A 15,118-nucleotide genomic window follows, 5' to 3' on the forward strand; every position below is an offset into this window, starting at 1 on the left:
TGTCAGCTGCTGTCATCCATCTGCTGCTGCAGTCAATTCAACTGAGCACTGCTTCAATGTCAGCAGAGGGGCTCTGCCTGAGGATGGAACTGGGCAGCTGCTGCCTTGCTGTTTTGTCCCCAGGGCGGCTTACAGTGGTGGTCAAGTGCCACCATGGATACGTGCACCCAAACAACAACAGGAGTTGCAGGTTTTCCAAAGCCCTCCAGGGTCCTGGGAGGCAGGGGGGAGGGGTCACTGTAGGAGGTTTTGGTCATTTACTGCTGCTGCTGTGACCTCTGAACCACAAGAAAACACAGCAAAATTCTGTACATCCTGTGAGAGGCCCCACATGAGTCTCCCATGGCTTACAACGCCAGTGAGTAGAGGAACATGAAATCCCAAGTGCATGCTTAGAACTAGCTACTACCAACTGTTGATGGGATGGGTACCTAGAATTCCTTCCTTAATAACAAGTAATTGGAGAATTACAGCACTGTGTGAGGGAAGGAGAAATAAAAGGCCCAGAGGGTGAGAAGGGCAGTGGATCTGAATGGGCTGAAAAGAGGAGAAAGCCTTTGATCTAATAGTAATAAAATAATTTATTATTATTTAATATTTATTATTATCACAGGGGGTGATTTCAGTGTCACTAAAGAACAGCATCATTATCTGCATGACTGAATTATAAGCTGTCAGTACTGATCTCACTTAGCTCTAGAGCTGGAAAAATTTCAAGTTCACATAAATGAAAAGGTGAGATATCAAGGCAGCCAGGTGTTTGTTTTCACTTAGTAAGTTAACCTAGGCTACACTTAACAACACAGAGGATAAAGCCATTCCCTTGAGAATTAATTTATGCCCTCTTGCAGAATTTCCCTTCTCTAGAACTCACTGTTCTAATAGAGATAAACATAACAACACGTCAACATGTAATAATGTCTCCTCTGAAAACAAAGGTACATGATGTAAAATCATACCAAACTATATATCTAATTTTTAATAACAGTAAATAATGAAGTCAATCTTCAGAAAACAAATAACTAATTAAAGTACATATTTCAACACCACCAAGGAAAGCTAACATGAAGTTGAAAAAGAAAATCTACTAACCTCCGACGTTGCTATTTCAGTGAAGGTATTCAATGCCTGCTCGACATTAGATTTCTGTTTGGTAGCCATTAGGCAACAGTTTTCCATTATGCGAAGCTGCACGTGACCCTGAACAGTCTGAGGTTTTAGTTCCTTAAGGAGCTTTTCTGCTGTTCTCACTGCTAACTGCACAGACTCTTGCTTCTCAGTTGAATTACTGTATACAATACAAAATAAATCTGTGTCTATCACTCATTAAGTAAAATTCATTGAGATTAAGGTACATTGGTTTCTATTTTTCTCACCAATTTAAAAGTAATCCTACTGAAGAATGTCACTCATTCTCTTCTAACACAAAGTAAAGCACAGTTACATTTTTAAAACAAAACTAACATAGCTTCAATAAAACACCATTAAACATTTATTCACTTTAGACTGAAAACAAAAATTGGATACCGTCCACCTGTGGTAAATGTGTTCGTTTTAGCTAATATAAAACTAGAATTCAGGGTAAGTAGAATTATACAATTATCAAATTAGCATACCTACTCAGAAAACGAAAGAAAGAAGGGAGACTATAAAATACTGTAAATCAACTATATACTTCAATTAAAAAATAATCAATTAAAAAAAAGGAGTGAGCAGAAAGTAACTAACTTTGTTAAAGCACTTCCTATGTGCCAAGCACTGTGTTATTTCATTCAGTGTATGCTGAATCCATTTCACATATGAGAAAACCAAGGCTCCAACAGATAAAGTAATTTGCCAAAGATCACATAGCTAATAGATTTGAATCTAAGTTTGCCAGACATATAAAGTATACTAATGTTCCTCACCCAGATGCCTATTAGGTTCTCAGAAAAGAAATTCTTTACTTGTCAAGAGGTTATAAATTTTAAGTGCAATAATTCGAATGTGTAATAGCAGTTTTCTTATATACATACCCACACCCAGATATAATGTATAAATAAATCAATTAATGAAAGGAAATTAAATTCTTAAAGCCTAATCACTAAAGCTATTGATCTTCTTCTCAGGCTTTTACCTTCTCTAAAACATTTTACACTGTTGGTAATCTTCTTTCAAGCTCCCCTCCTTTTGTTTCTTCTGTAAGATTACAGTTTTCCTTCTCTTTCCACCAGTCATTGCCCTATCCTTACCTCCCTTCCTCCAATCTCCTTAAATGTTAGCACACCCCAAATTTAGTTCTCAGACTTCCGTCACTACATTCTACTCGAAAAGAGGCCATTCATGGGGTTCCAACTACCCACTCTGAGCACCTATCCCCCAAATCTGTATCTCAAGCTGTGACCTCCCTTCTGAGTTCTATATTCCAAATTTGGTGTTTTCAACCTATTGCTGAAGATTTCCATGGGGACAGCCTATAGTTGCAAAACAGAATGTTTCCTTAACCTTTCTAAAACAAACAAAAATTAAAAATGCCTCTCCCCCGCTCTAAATCTTTCAATGGTCTCTGTAATCCAAGCCTTCAGGACTGCCACTGAAACCTCTCAGCAGTCAGGTTTTCATTTCTCCCACTCCTCTAAGCAGCTTCCCCTGACTGCTCTGCACTATGTTTTCTATGAATTCCTGCAACACTTAATAACAATTTAACTCACTTCTGTTTTGTTGCAAGACTGAATGGCTTCAGACACTGCCTTGCCGACCAGGTAAATTGCATGCATGCTCCTGGGGGCAGAAATGACCTCTCCTACTCCCCTTACACCCTTATACACTCCCCACCCTGCCTTCCCTGACCCTGAGGAGAGGGCGAGCAACAAGTGTAGCCTGACAGAAGTATAACCACTTACCCGCAGTGCACCAGAGTGGCCAACAGATGGCGCTCTGAGGCCAGGGAGGACTCAGTCTAAATCTTGCCTCCACCATTTTCTAACTCCATCACGTTAGGTTAACTTGGAGCTTTTTCACACATTGTTAAAGGGAATAAATAAGGCAATGCATATACAGTATACAGCCAAGATCTGGCAGAGAGCCATCTGTTAAGAAGTTACTATTATTATTATGCGGACAATTTTTGCCAAGGTAATCACCCTACGATTCATTCTATTTTCCACAGAGCAATTAGGGGAGTGTCTTCAATAGCATGTCTGTTCTGATTTAGAAAACCTTCTAAAAGTATGTCATGCTTGTTTCAGAGAACAGTTATTCCCAGCTATGATTTATTCGCTAAACTGCCATTAGTGCTATCCTGGAATTTAGTTCTCTTTTATAAGATATCCTTGATTATCCCCAACCAGTGTTTCTGGAAAAAAGAGTAACTTGTCAACTACTACTCACCCCAGGTCTCCATCCAGATTTTCAAATACTTCACCTCCAATAGTTTCATTATCTGGATTCAAACAGATTTCTATCATATTATAAAGGGCATTTTGGCCCCAGTCACTGTCTTTCCGAGCCTTATTAAAATGTCGAAGGGCATCATTTGGTTCTCCAGTATACCTTGTTAGATGTTTAAAAAAAATTACTTATTGCAATCACTAACTACAAACTTTAAGTCGTTTATAATTTGTTTTGTAAATAAAACTATTATATTTTAAAATATAGAATTTTAAAAATTCAAAGTGTATTCTACTTTAGTCACAATGAGGAAAACAACCTATTATGTAGAATTTATTTGCCAATAAATTTACCAAAGATATAATCCTTTACAGTACTGAAATCCTGGCTCCAGTTTTGCTCTGGAGTTACGTTTCTCAGCCATTAAGAAAAATCTTGGAACATCCTCAAGTTTTCCACATCTTCTTAGGAGATCAATTAAACGAGATAAGGTCATATAATTATCTAGAAACAAAGAACATTTCAGTTATGGACATTTTATAGCTTTTGCTTTGATGGTTAAAATCCTTCTTCATTAAAGTATACTTTGCTTCAAATGAAGTGCAATTTAAATATAAATTTATATTTAGTGCCTTAGAGGTTTTGAGTCTCTAAAGAGACTGTACAGACAATGGATGATTTATCAAATGATAAGGGATGGGTTGGTCTGGTCACAGTGAGAGAATGTTCAATATAGGCAAATCTATAAAAATGTACATTTGTTGTGTCTTACTTTTCAATTGTCATTCCTGGGACCAAAACCTAGAAACAGCCTCTGTATAATCTAGACTCTTAAATGTAAAATTCAGGAGGATCAATTTGATTGCACAGAAGTCTACCTCTGAGACCTGCTTCCCTACTTACTGCAGCTAGGAAGCGGGTGAGAACAGTACACGTTGATGATAATGTTTAGGGTGGGCAGTAATTTTACTGCAGACTTGCCTTAAGATGTACGTGTACCTAACACACTCGATACCAGCTTACCATATTATAACCTTAACATACTAGTCCCAGTATTTTAATCCTATATTATCTTCTAAGGAAAAAGAACTAGTTATTTAGTCCCAGGTATAATTTCCTGGCAGGTTTCTAGAATGGCTTCTTCTGATTCTATTCAGTTCTTTCTCATCACTAAGATACTAAATTTTGAGAATCATGTTAATACATTTTAAGATAGTGAAAATAACGTATGGACACTTTAGAAAATTTGGAAAAGTACAGAAAAGTATAAAGGAGAAAAAAAATCACTCATATTCCCACCAACTAGAGATTACCACATTTTGGTACGTTTCCTGTCATATATTATGAGTAAAAATCAATCTATAAATATTTAAATGTAAACAGTGAAATATGTTGCTTACATATATACAAAGTTGGAGTCACACTTGGGGTTCTGATTTTGATTCAACATTATATAGTAAACATTTCCCAATTGTCATTAAATGGACTTCAAAAACACTTTAGTGACTGCACAATATTCTATTCTATTGATGGCTCACATTTTATTTCTCTATAGTTGTGTTTTTTATGTATTAATATTTGGGCTCACAAGTTTCAATTAGCACAGGACTCATAGTAGGGAATTTATAAAAATCCTTATTTATATAAGCTATTTGATTCACTTTGATAGGGTGAATTCCTAGAATTAAAACACACACACTAACAAAAACTTTTAAAAGAAATTTATCCTGTTTCTATTTTCCAAGAAAAGAGAAGATACCATATAATCCAGCACTTCCACTTCTGGGTATATACCCCCAAGAACTGAAAGCAGGCACCTAATCAAATATTTGTATACCAGTGTTCACAGCAGCATTATTCACAGTAGCCAAAGGTGGAAACAACCCAAATGTCCACCAATGGACGCATGGATAAACAAAACATGATATATACATATAATGGCATATTATTCAACTTGAAAAGGAAATTCTGACACGCTACAACATGGATAACCCTTGAAGACATTATATGAAGTGAAATAAGCCAGACAAAAAAGGACAATACTGTATGATTCCACTTGTATAAGGTATCTAGAGAAATCAAATTCATAGAGGCAGAAAGTAGCTGGTGGTTGCCAGGGCCTACAGGGAATGGTGAGTTAGTGTACAGAATTTCAGTTTGGAATGATGAAAAAGTTCTTGAGATGCATCATGGTGATGGTTACACAAAAATGTGAATGTACTTAATGCCACTGAACAATACACTTAAGAATGGCTAACATGGCAAATTTTACATATGTTTTAGCAAAATATCATTAAAAAAGGAACCTCTGTAAGCTCTGCACCTATTCTTTTACATGATGTCAAAATAATCCAGGTTGACATCATCATTTGCCTTTTAAAAAATTTTTGTTGATGTATATAGTTGATTTACAATGTTGTGTGAATTTCTGCTGTACAGAAAAGTGATTCAGTTACACATATATATACACTTTAAAATATTCTTTTCCATTGTGATTAATCACAGGATACTAAATATAGTTCTTTGTGCTATACAGTAGGACACTGCTGTTTATTCATTCCACATATAATAGCTTACCTCTGCTGACCCCAACCTCCCACTCCATCCCTCCTCCAGCCCCCTCCGCCATGGCAACCACAAATCTGTTCTCTATGTCCTTGAGTCTGTTTTGTAGATAGTTTCGTTTGAGTCATATTTTAGATTCCACATATAAGTGATATTATATGGTATTTGTCTTTCTCTTTCTGACTTACTTCGCTTAGTATGATAATCTCTGGTTGCATCCCTGTTGCTGCAAATGGCATTATTTCATTTTTTTATGGCTGAGTAGTATTCCATTGTATATATGTACCATATCTTCTTTATCCACTCCTCTATCAATGGACATTTAAATTGTTTCCATGTTTTGGCTACTGTGAATAGTGCTGCTATGAACACAGGGGTGCATGTTTCTTTTTGGATTAGAGTTTTGTCTGGATATATACCCAGGAGTGGGATTGCTGGATCATAAAATGTAATTCTATTTTTAATTTTCTCAGGAACCTCCATACTGTTTTCCGTAGTGTCTGTACCAACTTACATTCCCACCAAAAGTGCAGGAGGGTTCCCTTTTCTCCACATCCTCTTCAGCATTTGTTATTTATAGATTTCTTAATGATGGACATTCTGACCAGTGTGAGGTGGTACTTCATTGTAGTTTTGATTTGCATTTCTCTAATAATTAGCGATGTTGAACATTTTTTCACGTGGCTATTGACTATTTGTATTTATTCTTTGGAAAAATGTCTATTTAGGTCTTCTATCCATTTTTCAATTGGGTTGTATTTTTATTGTTGAGTTGTATGAGCTGTTTGTATATTTTGGAAATTAAGCCCTTGTTAGTTGTATCATTTGCAAATATTTTCCCCCTTTCTGTGGGCTGTCCTTTTATTTTGTTTATGGTTTCCTTTCCTGTGCAGAAGCTTTACCCTTTCAAAGAACCAGCTCTTGGTTTTACTGATATTTCCTATCTCTTTAATCTCTATCTTATTTCCTTTATGATCTTTATTATTTCCTTCCTTCTGCTGAGTTCAGGTTTTGTTTGTTCTTCTTTTTCTAATTCTTTTAAGTGGTAGATTTGGCTGTTAAGATCTTTCTTGTCTTTTGAGGAAGGCCTATATTGCTATAACCTTCCCTCTAAGAAATGCTTTTGCCATACACCATAGATTTTGTATGGTTGTGTTTTCATTGTCATTTGTCTCCAGGTATTTTTTAATTTCCTCTTTGATTTCATTGTTCACCCATTGGTTTTTTAGCAGCATGTTGTTTAGCCTCCATGAAATCATTTTTTTCTCATTTCTTTTTCTGTGGTTGATTTCTAGTTTTATGCCATTGTTGTCAGAAAAGGTGCTTGAGATAATTTCTATACTCTTAAATTTGTTGAGGCCTGTCTTGTGCCCTAGTATGTGGTCAATCCTAGAGAATGTTCCACGTGCACTTGAGAAGAATGTGTATTGTTTTTTTGGATGTAATGTCCTGAACATATCAAGTAAGTCTGACTGTTTGACTATATCACTTAGGATCTGTTGCCTTAGTGATTTTCTGTCCAGAAGACCTGTCCATTGATGTGAGTGGGGTGTAAATGTCTCCTACTATTATTGTATTCTTGTCAATTTCTCCCTTTAGTATGTTTTATGTATTTGGGTGCTCCTATATTAAGTACATATATGTTGATGAGTATAAAATCCTCCTCTTGTATTGTTCCTTTTATCATTATATAGTGTCCTTCTTTATCTATCTTTATGGTCTTTGTTCTAATGTCTATTTTGTCTGATATGAGCAATGAAACTCCTGATTTCTTTTTATTTGCATTTGCATGAAATATCTTTTCCCATCCATTCACTTTCAATCTATGTGTGTCCTTTGCCCTAAAGTGGGTCTCTTGTAGGCAGCATATTGTAGGCTCTTGTTTTCTTTATCCAATCTGCTACTGTGTCTATCGATTGGAGCATTTACTCCATTGACATTTAAAGTAGTTATTGATAGATATGTATTTATTGCATTTTAACCTTGTTTTCCCGTTGATTTTATATTTCTGCTTGGTCCCTTTTTTTTCTTTTTCCTTTTGTGGTTTGATTATTTTCTTTTGTATTATACTTATGTTCTCTTCTTTTTGGTTTCTGTGAATCTAGTGTATGTTTCTGACTTGTGGTCACCTTGTTTTTCAAGTATGTGAACCCCATCCTATATCTACTTGCCTTAGACTGGTAGTCATATATGCTCAAACACATTCTAGGAAATGAAAAAAAAAATCCACTTTTTCTTACTCTTCTCACTCATCTTTTTACATCTTCATGTTCTTCCTTTTGCTGTTCATTGTGGTTATCATCACTTTCACAGAAATGTTCTGATTTTTTTTTTAAATCTGTGTACTGGCTTATTCAGGTGATTTGCTTTCCAACTGTGATTTTCTCTTTCCTATATATTCTTACTTCTTTTCTATTTAGAGAAGACTTTTCAATATTTCCTTAAGGATAGGTTTAGTATTGCTGTATTCTTTTAGTTTTTGCTTGTCTGAGAAATTTATTTTTTTTTACATATCAATAAAGCTGTTCTTATATTTTTTTTTAAATTTTTTATTTTATATTGGAGTACAGTCAAGTGTTCAGCAAAGTGATTCAGTTACACATACACATGTATCTTTTCCCATTTAGGTTATTAGAGAATACTGAGCAGAGTTCCCTGTGCTATACAGTAGGTCCTTATCTATTTTAAATATAGTAGTGTGTATGTATCAATCCCAAACTCCCAATTTATCCCTTCCCCCCAACCTTTCCCCTTTGGTAACCATAAGTTAGTTTTCTAAGTCTGTGAGTCTGTTTCGTAAATAAGTTCATTTGTATCATTTTTTTTTGGATTCCGCATACAGTGACATCATATTTGTCTGTTTGACTTACTTCACTTAATATGATAATCTCCAGGTCCATCCATGTTGCTGCAAATGGCATTACTTTGTTCTTTTTATTGGCTGAGTAATATTCCATTGGATATATGTACTACATCTTCTTTATCCATTCATCTGTTGATGGAAGTTTAGGTTGCTTCCATGTGTTGGCTACTGTAAACAGTGCTGCAGTGAACATTGGGAAGCATGTATCTTTTTGAATTATGGTTTTCTCTGGATATATGCCCAGGAGTGGGATTGCTGGATCATATATATGGTAGCTCTATTTTTAGTTTTTTAAGGAACCTCCATACTATTCTCCATAGTGACTGTATCAATTTACATTGCCACCAACAGTGCAGGAGGGTTCCCTTTCCTCCACACCCTCTCCAGCATTTATTGTTTTCAGACTTTTTGATGATGGCCATTCTGACTGGTGTGAGGTGATACCTCATTGTAGTTCTGATTTGCATTTCTCTAATGATTAGTGATGCTGAGCATCCTTTCATGTGTTTGTTGGCAATCTGTATATCTTCTTTGGAGAAATGTCTATTTAGGTCTTCTGCCCAATTTTTTGATTGGGTTGTTTGTTTTTTTGCTATTGAGCTGCATGAGGTGTTTGTAGATTTTGGAGATTAATCCCTTGTTAGTCACATCATTTGCAAATATTTTCTCTCATTCTGTGGGTTGTCTTTTTGTTTTGTTTATGGTTTCCTTTGCTGTGCAACAGCTTTTGAGTTTAATTAGGTCCCATTTACTTATTTTTATTTTCATTACTCTAGGAGGTGGATGAAAAAGATATTGCTCATATTTATGCTGAAGAGTGTTCTGCTTGTTTTCCTTGAAGAGTTTTATAGCATCAGGCCTTACATTTAGGTCTTTAATACATTTTAAGTTTATTTTTCAAAAGGGTATTACATGTACCAAAATGTTCACTGAAGCTCTATTTACAACAGCCAGGACAAGGAAGCAACCTAAGTGTCCACCAACAGATGAATGGATAAAGAAGATGTGGCACATATATACAATGGAATATTACTCAGCCATAAAAAGAAACGAAATTGAGTTATTTGTAGTGGAGTGGATGGACCTAGAGTCTGTCATACAGAGTGAAGTAAGTCAGAAAGAGAAAAACAAATACCGTATGCTAACACATATATATGGAATCTAAAAAAAAAAACAAAATAAAAAAATGGTCATGAAGAACCTAGGGGCAAGATGGCAATAAAAACACAGACCTACTAGAGAATGGACTTGAGGATACGGGGAGGGGGAAGAGTACGCTGGGACAAAGTGAGAGAGTGGCATGGACATATATACACTACCAAATGTAAAATAACTAGCTAGTGGGAAGCAGCCGCATAGCACTGGGAGATCAGCTTGGTGCTTTGTAACGACCTAGAGGGGTGGGATAGGGAGGGTGGGAAGGAGGGAGACACAAGAGAGAAGAGATATTGGGACATATGCATATGTATAACTGATTCACTTTGTTATAAAGCAGAAACTAACACACCATTGTAAAGCAATTATACTCCAATAAAGATGTAAAAAAAAGGGCGTTAAAGAATGTTCTAAGTTCATTCTTTTACATGTAACTGTCCAGTTTTCCCAGCACAATTTACTAAAGAGATGTCTTTTCACCATTGTCTTGCCTCTTTTGTCATAAGATTAATTGACCATAGGTGCATGGTTTTATTTCTGGGCTTTCTATCCTGATCCACTGATCTATATCTCTGTTTTTGTGCCAGTACCAAACTGTCTTGATGACTGTAGCTTTGTAGAATAGTCTGAAGTCAGGGAACCTGATTCCGCCAGCTCCATTTTTCTTTCTGAAGATTACTTTGGCTATTTGGGGTCTTTTGTGTCTCCATACAAATTTAAAATGTTTTGTTCTAGGTCTGTGAAAAATGCCATTGGTAATCTGCTAGGGATTGCAGTGAATCTGTCGACTGCCTTGGGGAGTATAGTCATTGTGACAATATTGTGATCCTTCCAATCCAAGAATATGTTGTATCTTTCCATCTGTTTGTGTCATCATTGATTTCTTTCATTGGTGTCTTATAGTTTTCAGAATTACAGGTGTTTTGTCTTCTTAGGTAGGTCTATTCCTGAGTATTTTATTATTTTTGATGTGATGGTAAATGGGATTGTTTCTTCAATTTCTCTTTTTGATCTTTCGTTGTTAGTGTATAGGAATGCAAGAGGTTTCTGTGTGTTAATTTTGTATCCTGCAACTGAATTCATTGATGGATTCCAGTAGTTTTCTGGTGGCATCTTTAGAATTTTCTATGTAGAGTATCATGTCATCTGGAAACAGTGAGTTTTCCTTCTTTTCCAATTTGCTTCTGATTGCCACGGCTAGGACTTCCAAAACTATGTTGAATAAAAGTGCCAAGAGAGGACATCCTTATCTTGTTCCTGATCTTAGAGGAAATGCTTCCAGCTTTTCAACGTTGAGTATGATGTTAGCTGTAGGTCTGTCATATATGGCCTTTATTATGTTGAGGTATGTTCCCTCTATTCCCACTTTCTGGAGAGTTTTTATCATAAATCGGTGTTGAATTTTGTCAAAAGCTTTTTCTGCATTTATTGAGATGATGATATGGTTTTTATTCTTGTTTGTTGACATGGTTTATCATGCTGACTGATTTGCGGACACTGAAAAATGCTTGCATCCCTGCGATAAATCCCACTTGATCATAGTGCATGATCCTTTTAATATATTCTTGGATTTGGTTTGCTAGTATTTTGTTAAGTGTTTTTGCATCTGTGTTCATCACTAATACTGGCCTGCAGTTTTCTTTTTTTTCTAGTATCTTTGTCTGGTTTTGGTATCAGGATGATGGCAGCCTCATAAAATGAGTTTGGGAGCGTTCCTTCCTCTGCAGTATTTTGGAATACTTTCAGAAGGGCAGGTGTTAAGTCTTCTCTAAATGTTTGATAGAATTCACCTGTGAAGCCATCTGGTCCTGCACTTTTGTTTGTTGGAAGTTTTTTGATCACAACTTCAATTTCAGTACTTGTGATTGGTCGATTCATATTTGCAATTTCTTCCTGATTCAGTATTGGGGGATTGTATCTTTCTAAGAGTTTATCATTTCTTCCAGGTTGTCCATTTTGTTGGCATATAGTTGCTTGTAGTGTCTCTAATGATCCTTTGTATTTCTATGGTGTCTGTTGTAATTTCTCCTTTTTCATTTCTAATTTTATTGATTTGCACCCTCTCCCTTTTTTTCTTAATGAGTCTGGCTAAAGGTTTATCAATTTTGTTTATCTTTTCAGAGAACCATCTTTTAGTTTCATTGATCTTTTCTATTGTTTTCTTCAACTCTATTTCATTTATTTCTGCTCTGACCTTTATGATTTCTTTCCTTCTACTAACTTTAGGTTTTGTTTGTTCTTCCTTCTCTAGTTGCTTTAGATGTAAGGTTAGGTTGTTTATTTGAGCTTTTTCTTGTTTCCTGAGGTAAGCTTGCATTGCTATAACTTCCCTCTTAGAACTGCTTTTTCTGTGTCCCATAGGTTTTGGATCCTTGTGCTTTTGTCGACATTTGTCTCTAGGTATTTCTTGATTTCCTCTTTGATTTCTTCAGTGATCCACTGCTTCTTTAGTAGCATATTGTTTAAGCTCCATGTGTTTTTGTTTTTTACAGTTTTTTCTTGTAGTTGATTTCTAATCTTATAGCACTGTGGTTGAAAAGATGCTTGATATGATTTCCATTTTCTTAAATTAACCACGGCTTGCTTTGAGGCCCAGCATGTGATCAGTCCTGGAGAATGTTCCATGTGCACTTGAGAAGAATGTGTATTCTGCTGCTTTTGGATGTAATGCTCTATAAATATAAGTTCACCTGGTCTAATGTGTCATTTAAGGCCTGTGTTTCCTTGTTGATTTTTTTTGTCTGGATGATCTGTCCACTGATGAAAGTTGGGTGTTAAAGTCCCCCACTATTATTGTGTTACTGTCGATTTCTCCTTTTATGGCTGTTACTATTTGCCTTATATATTGCGGTGCTTCTATGGTGGGTGCATATATATTTAAAATTGTTGCATCTTTTTCTTGGATTGATCCCTTGATCATTATGTAATGTCCTTCTCTGTCTCTTGTAACAGTCTTTATTTTAAAGTCTATTTTGTCTGATATGAGTATTGCTACTCCAGCTTTCTTTAAATTTCCATTTGCATGGAATACCTTCTTCCATCCCCTCACTTTCAGTCTGTATGTGTCTCTAGATCTGAAGTGGGTCTCTTGTAGACAGCATATATATACAGGTCTTGTTTTTGTACACATTCAGCCAGTCTATGTCTTTCATTTACATTTAAGGTAATTATCGATATATATGTCCTGTTACCATTTTGTTAACTGGTTTGGATTTGTTTTGGAGGTCTTTTTTTCTTCCCTTCCTCTTTTGTTCTCTTCTCTTGTGATTTGATGACTAACTTTAGTGCTGTGTTTGGATTCCTTTTTCTTTTCTGTGTATCTATTGTAGATTTTCAGTATGTGGTTACCATGAAGTGTTTTTATTTTTCTTTAAAGATTTTTTGATGTGGACCAATTTTAAAGTCTTTATTGAATTTTGTGACATTGCTTCTGTTTTATATTTTGATCTTTTGGCCCCAAGGCATCTGGGATCTCAGCTCCCCAACCAGGGATCAAACCTGCACCCCCTGCACTGGAAGGCAAAGTCTTAATCACTGTACCACCACAGGGAAGTCCCTATCATGAGGTTTTGATATAGCAGTCTATGTATAAATAAGATTGTTTTAAGTTGCTGGTCTTTTAATTTTAAATGCATTTTCAGTATCCTGTATTTGTACTCTCCTCTCCTCATGATTGCTGGTTTTGATGTCATATTTATGTGTGGATGATTTTCTACCTCTGTGCTTCCTGTACTGGGTTATCTGTTTCCTTCTTTAGGTTTGGGAAGTTTTCTGCCATAATTTCTTCAAATGCATTTTCCATCCCCTATTCTCTTTCTTCCCCTCCTGGAATCCCTATTATGCATAAATTTGCATGGTTTATATTATCCCATAGATCTCTTATATTGTTTTCATTTTTTTTCATTTGGCTTTCTGTCTTCTGTCCTGATTGGGTGATTTCCATTACTCTATCTTCCAGGTCACTTATTCATTCTTCTGCATTATTTCTTCTGCTATTCACTGCCTTTAGTTCAGTCTTTGTCTTGACAAATGAGTTTTCTAATTTTTCTTGGTTCCTCTTTATAGTTTCTAGTCCCTTTTTACAGCCTTTCTTAATTCCTTCAGTATTTTCATTATCTCCTTTTTGAAACTGGTGTCTATTAGACTGAAGAGATCTGCTTCATTGTTTGTTCTTTCAGGGGAATTCTCTTGGTCTTTTAACTGGGAGTGGTTCCTCTGCTTCTTCATTTTATTTATATTTGTCTTATTCTGTGAGTTTAGGAGAAACAGTTGTCTATTGTGGTCTTGGAGGGCTATTTATATGTGGGAGCATCCCTGTGTAGCTCGTGTGGGTTTAATATTTTTGGTGCAAGGGCTGTTTTTAGTATGGATGCCTGTCGCCGCTTTCCTCAGTATGTGCTGGTCATTATCTCCTTGAAGGGGGTGCAGATGCAGCAGCTGGTGCCTGGGCTGTGGGGTTTTCAGCACTGGTGGCAGCTCATGTGCATCCCTGGAGCACACAACGGGAGCAGAGGTGGCTCACGACTGCTCCTGGAGTCCAGCAGGGTGGAGTTGGTGGCTTGAGACCACTCCTAAAGTACAGGGGCAGTGGTGGCTCACAGTTGGTCCTGAAGCCTAGGGGACAGTGGTGGCTCACAACTGCTTTTGGAGCTTATGCAGGCTGTGTCTTGCCACCTGAGAGCTCACACAGGAAAAAAAGCTGTAACGGCGGGCCCCACCCCGCCCCTTGCGCACCACCCACACAACAGCGCCTGGCCTCTAAGGCAGCCCAGGCTTCCTGTGAGTACACCCGCGGTGCAGCTGCACCAGACTCCAGCCTGTTCAGGGAGCTTCCATGCAGCCGGCCCCAGTCCTCTCCCCGGGTCTGATCTCTAAAGCCTGAGGGCCCGCACCAGCACCAGCAGATGTGTGTTTCAGGCTGGGGAGTGCAGAGTGGTGGCACTGACCATCTGTGCAGGTCTCTCTCCATTCTAGCTGCTGCAAACCGGCTGCTGCATTCTCCTCTGAGGCTCAGAAGTGCCCCCTCTGTCCCTGCTGATCTCCCCATCAGGGGACTTCCCTGGGTGCAGGAACCTTTCCTCTTTCATAGCTCCCTCCCAGGGGAGCAGGTCCCATCCCCAATTCCTTTCTTTCTTTTTTTCTTCCTTTTTAGTTTTGTCCTACCCG

At 37.0% G+C, this 15,118-nt stretch overlaps 1 protein-coding gene across 1 annotated transcript in view; it reads right to left on the reverse strand.

Annotated features, from left to right (window-relative positions):
- Positions 1-15,118, reverse strand: part of TTC21B (tetratricopeptide repeat domain 21B) — an 86,677-nt gene that overhangs the window by 12,802 nt on the left and 58,757 nt on the right. The window contains exons 23-25 of the mRNA XM_004283590.3: positions 3,723-3,873; positions 3,370-3,531; positions 1,093-1,288 (exon numbers count right to left, since the gene is read on the reverse strand). Of these exons, the coding sequence (XP_004283638.1) occupies positions 1,093-1,288; positions 3,370-3,531; positions 3,723-3,873 (509 nt within the window). The remainder of the gene's footprint in view (positions 1-1,092; positions 1,289-3,369; positions 3,532-3,722; positions 3,874-15,118) is intronic.

The sequence above is a fragment of the Orcinus orca genome, chromosome 7 (assembly GCF_937001465.1).
Source record: "Orcinus orca chromosome 7, mOrcOrc1.1, whole genome shotgun sequence".
Taxonomy (NCBI): domain Eukaryota; kingdom Metazoa; phylum Chordata; class Mammalia; order Artiodactyla; family Delphinidae; genus Orcinus; species Orcinus orca.